Genomic DNA, 4652 nt, shown 5'->3' with positions numbered 1-4652 from the left:
CAAAGATACAGGCTGTGTATCTATATATATGCACTGGCACAGACGAGCACACACATGCATGCACACACACACACACACATGCATGCACACACACACACACACACATGCATGCACACGCACACGCACACAGCCACACACACACACACACACACACACACAATCACACACACACACTCACACAATCACACACACAATCACACACACACGCACACAATCACACACACACCACACAACACACACACACACACACACACACACACACACACACACACACACACACACACACACACACACACACACACACACGCACACACGCACACACGCACACACACAATGTATTATGCCGATAAAAGGATTTCACTCTCGTGAAGATCTAATCTAAAGCCATTTAAACTTTGAGTAATTCTTCATGCCTGTATGTTTGTATAAGATTTCTTTTGTGATATATAATAAAGACCTCAACAGGGAATAAGTACTGCCTGACTGCTCCTTCATTCTTGCCGAGGACTCTGTGCGGTTTTAAGGACTTCCTCTATCTGTATGGCGAAAGGCCAACCTTCTTCTCATTCGACTGCGCTCAATATCCGTGTGGTAAGAACTTTTCTCAACTGGAAATGATATGGTTGCGTAAAGTATATATTTATTGATGTATATATTTGCAGACATGCATACGCGCACATCTACAGGCACACAGACATTCATAAACACGTAGGCAAGTATGCCATACAACCCCACGCTTATAGATATAACAAGTCTACCTTTATCATGCCTAATGGGCCACAGATCCACATGCATATACACATTCATACACACGTGTAGACAAACAAACGCACAAATCCAAAAGCATGCACACACTTGAAAACATAACAAGCTTAAGTTTTCTCTCACTGTGTCCTTATGACCTATCATTACAGCTACACCTTGTACAAAAAACTCAACGGACGATTGCAATGAAGCGTCATTGTCAGCAGGTGATTTGTTGTCTCCTTTTCTCAAAAAGAAAGAAAAAAAAAGCATACTATACCATTTTTACGTTATTTCTTATATATTGAATTTACTTGTGGTAGCATATTACTGATTCACTGTGATAATACTCTATAAAGCTTGAAGGTTTCGTGTTGTAAACAAAACAATGAAGGGTCGAGCAAGAAAACACACGAAGTCCCTGTGGCTATATCTCTTCCTCATATTGCAAAGAAGCAATATAGCGAAAATAAACCTCTCCATATTCGCCTACCTGCTCTTCTCTTCATTGTACAATCTATAATACTGTGCACAGTATCTTTCAAAAACCCATACTTCGTTGGCCTTTGCCAGAGTGCTCCATTCAACGCCTAAACGGGGTGTATTTGCCCCTTGACAAAACAGCCACCAGTGTCTTTTGGTGGCCTGGATCTGCCGATGCACTGGGCGTAGAAGGGCCGACTATTGACGTGTACCACGCTGTAGAATCGGTGGAAAACCAGTGGCACCACATCATCATCACAGGCCATGAAGGTACTGGAAAGTTTGTTTTCGTTGATTACATTTGAGTCCTCTGCAGTCGAAATAATCTTATTAACTGGACAAAATTATTTTAGCCAAGATTATTTTTTCAATAGTCAAAATTGTTTAATTTTCTGTACAGACCAAGTGCTTTATTTTCTGCACAGTCAAGGTATCTTTATCATCTAACACAATTAAAAAATTATTTAGTCTGCACAGTCAAAATAATTGATTTTAGTTTTGCACAAATAGTTTTTTTTTTCTGCAGTTAAATTAGTATTTTTAATTTTTTATTTTTTTTTTATTATTATTATTATTATTTTTTTTTGCGTACATACATCTCTCGTATCCCACTGACCGAGTCTTTAATAACCCAGGAGCGTCGGCAGTTCTTCAGTGTGGCATCAGCAGCAAGAGTCTCAACCTGTCTCTCCACTGCGCTGAAGACCCAGGCGAGGACTACGACGAACACACCACCAGCAGGATGTTCGTCGGCAGCTACCGAGGGCGTGAAATGACCTCCTCGTATTGGGCCCTTGGATGTGACGTCACTCCTGCCTGTCAGTTCTTAGCTACGATGCTCAGATGAAGCTCATGTTTATTTGTTTTTGTTCTTTGATGTTGTGTTTAAGGTTCACGATGTTGGTAGAGAGTTTGTTACGAATATGGGTGATAGTTTATGTGGTGTTGACGACATATGATGTTAATAGTTTGCGATATATGATGTTGACGATTGTTTACGATGTAACGGGTACGCGATAGCTAATAATATATGATGTTGACAGTAATATACAATTTAGTGGGTAGGCAATAGTGTATGATATATTATAATGACAGTCATTTAAGATTGCGATAGACGAAGCTTAATATAGTTTACGATAGACAAAGCTTGATATAGTTTACGATAGACGAAGCTAGATATAGTTTACGATGGACGAAGCTTAGTATAGTTTACGACGGACGAAGCTTAATATAGTTTACGACAGACGAAGCTCAATATGGTTTCCGATAGACGAAGCTTAACATGGTTTCCGATAGACGAAGCTTAATATAGTTAACGACAGACGAAGCTTAACATGGTTTACGATAGACAAAGCTTGATGTAGTTTACGATAGACAAAGCTTAATATAGTTTACGATAGACGAAGCTTAACATGGTTTACGAAAGACGAAGCTTAATACAGGTTCTGCTTCTGCTTCCAGGGTGCCCGGACAGCACAAAGTGTATGATTCCAACAAAAATAGAGAGAAGTAAGTTTCCCTCCACCGTCAAAAGTCTACCGCTGGAAAATTCAAAGGATTCGTCATAATAAATGACAGTTCAGAATAATTATTTACTACGATAACTTCTTGACGTTTGGTCTTGGTGTGACGTTAACATCAAGATAATTAGAAATGAATAATGTCTGGGGTAGAATAAATGTATCCGTGTGCGTACACACTTCATGCTTGTATTTATAAATATGTATGGATTTATGTATGTGTGTGTGTATATGCCTACATATACTGTTATTTATTTTTATGCCATCATTAAATATAAAATGGGGAATGTTTTAAAAATTTTGCTGAAAATATGGACCATCAGTCCAACACACACGCGCGCGCACGCACACACACACACACACACACACACACACACACACACACACACACACACACACACACACACACACACACACACACACACACACACACATACCTATCTATATCTGTTTTTTAACCATATAATAAAGAATCATTAAACAAAGGTACTCTGAATTTACAGTTAGAACACAGATGTAAACACCAATTAGTGACGGATAAGATATCCCATTTTTGTAATAAGATATTTAAGAAGGATTGAAAAATGGCCCTGGATTTTGCCTAGAGGATACCGGAAGTCATTATTAATTATAACCATCAGATATCCCACATTCTCTCACGAACTCTTACAAACGATAAGCAGTTTGCTTTATTCCTCTTCGTGTGTAAATGCAGGGCATATGCTCATATACAAATATAAGTAAATAAATTACACACACACACACACACACACATATATATATATATATATATATATATATATATATATATATATATATATATATAGAGAGAGAGAGAGAGAGAGAGAGAGAGAGAGAGAGAGAGAGAGAGAGAGAATCAGTATCGAAATCCTATATATATCCATCACTCACAACTGATAAACTCATTTCAGAGGAAGTACAGTGGTGGATGAAGCTGGTACTAGCTGTGGAGGTTGTCTTTCTAGCCATTGGTCTCCTGTGGCTGGGGAACGGAATATACTTTCAAGTCGTAAGTTTACTCGTTCAATACAATGCATGACCTACATAGGTTTAGCTTTTATGTTTACACTTTCGCTACTATAACACGTAACGTTATAAGTCCATGGTTAAAAAGTATCAACACGTAACGCTATATGTCTAAGGTTAAAAAGCATCTATGTATGTGTATGTATGTATAACGGTATAAGTCGAAGGTTAAAAAGTATTCTTCAACATGTAACGCTATAAGTCTAAGGTTAAAAAGTATTCATTTGTTGATATTACAGCGCAGGAAGCGGAACCCGTCCAACAAGCAACAGCACCCAAAAGGTGATAACGAAAAACAAGAGACCAAGTGCTTATAGAGGGGGTGACGAAATCTCGTTGTGTGTGCAAAGGCTGCAGCTGAAATAGTAGTAATAGTACTCGTGTTGATAATAGGAGCACCAAAACTACAATTGGGCATACTAGTAATAACAGTATGTAAAAGGTACATGAAATTATTCAAAGCGAAAGTGTCGTGGTCTCCACCTCGTTCTTAATAGTTTACACGTATCTTAAGCCCTTGTATTAAAGGGTAATAGGTACTTTCAACTTCTGACCATATTCCTTACGTTTTCAGATCACTAAATGAACAAAAATGTGAAAATAAAACCAAGCAAAAACTCTTAAGTTGACTTTTCTTAGATATTTTCCCCCTTTATCAGTAGGTATGCTTATCTTATCCAATAATATTTTATCAATTTTTGTCTTAAATTATGCATTCTTTTGAGAGTAATGGCACAAAGTTGTACAATATACATACAAAAGACCCAGATGAAGAGAAAAAATACAAGGATAATAAACCATCAGATCATGAAAACTGGGTAAGAAATAAATGCCAAAACACGTCTGGAACAGGGAGAA

The 4652-nt window shown here is 37.8% G+C and overlaps 1 protein-coding gene across 5 annotated transcripts in view; it reads left to right on the top strand.

Annotated features, from left to right (window-relative positions):
- The window catches only part of LOC119584525, a 6840-nt gene extending 2422 nt beyond the window's left edge, over positions 1–4418 (top strand). For 2 of the 5 annotated variants that reach the window (XM_037933186.1, XM_037933185.1), the window contains exons 4-10: positions 466–591; positions 915–971; positions 1318–1497; positions 1863–2045; positions 2689–2736; positions 3680–3777; positions 4034–4418. In XM_037933186.1, the coding sequence (XP_037789114.1) occupies positions 466–591; positions 915–971; positions 1318–1497; positions 1863–2045; positions 2689–2736; positions 3680–3777; positions 4034–4111 (770 nt within the window). In that variant the 3' untranslated portion in view covers positions 4112–4418. Of the gene's footprint in view, positions 1–455; positions 592–914; positions 972–1317; positions 1498–1862; positions 2046–2688; positions 2737–3679; positions 3778–4033 lie in introns of all 5 variants that reach the window. The other 3 variants (XM_037933189.1, XM_037933187.1, XM_037933188.1) reach the window with 3 other exon arrangements.
- The last annotated feature ends 234 nt before the right edge of the window (positions 4419–4652 follow it).

This window comes from Penaeus monodon, chromosome 18, assembly GCF_015228065.2.
Source record: "Penaeus monodon isolate SGIC_2016 chromosome 18, NSTDA_Pmon_1, whole genome shotgun sequence".
In the NCBI taxonomy this organism is placed as follows: domain Eukaryota; kingdom Metazoa; phylum Arthropoda; class Malacostraca; order Decapoda; family Penaeidae; genus Penaeus; species Penaeus monodon.
This window is presented reverse-complemented; position numbering and strand designations above follow the sequence as displayed.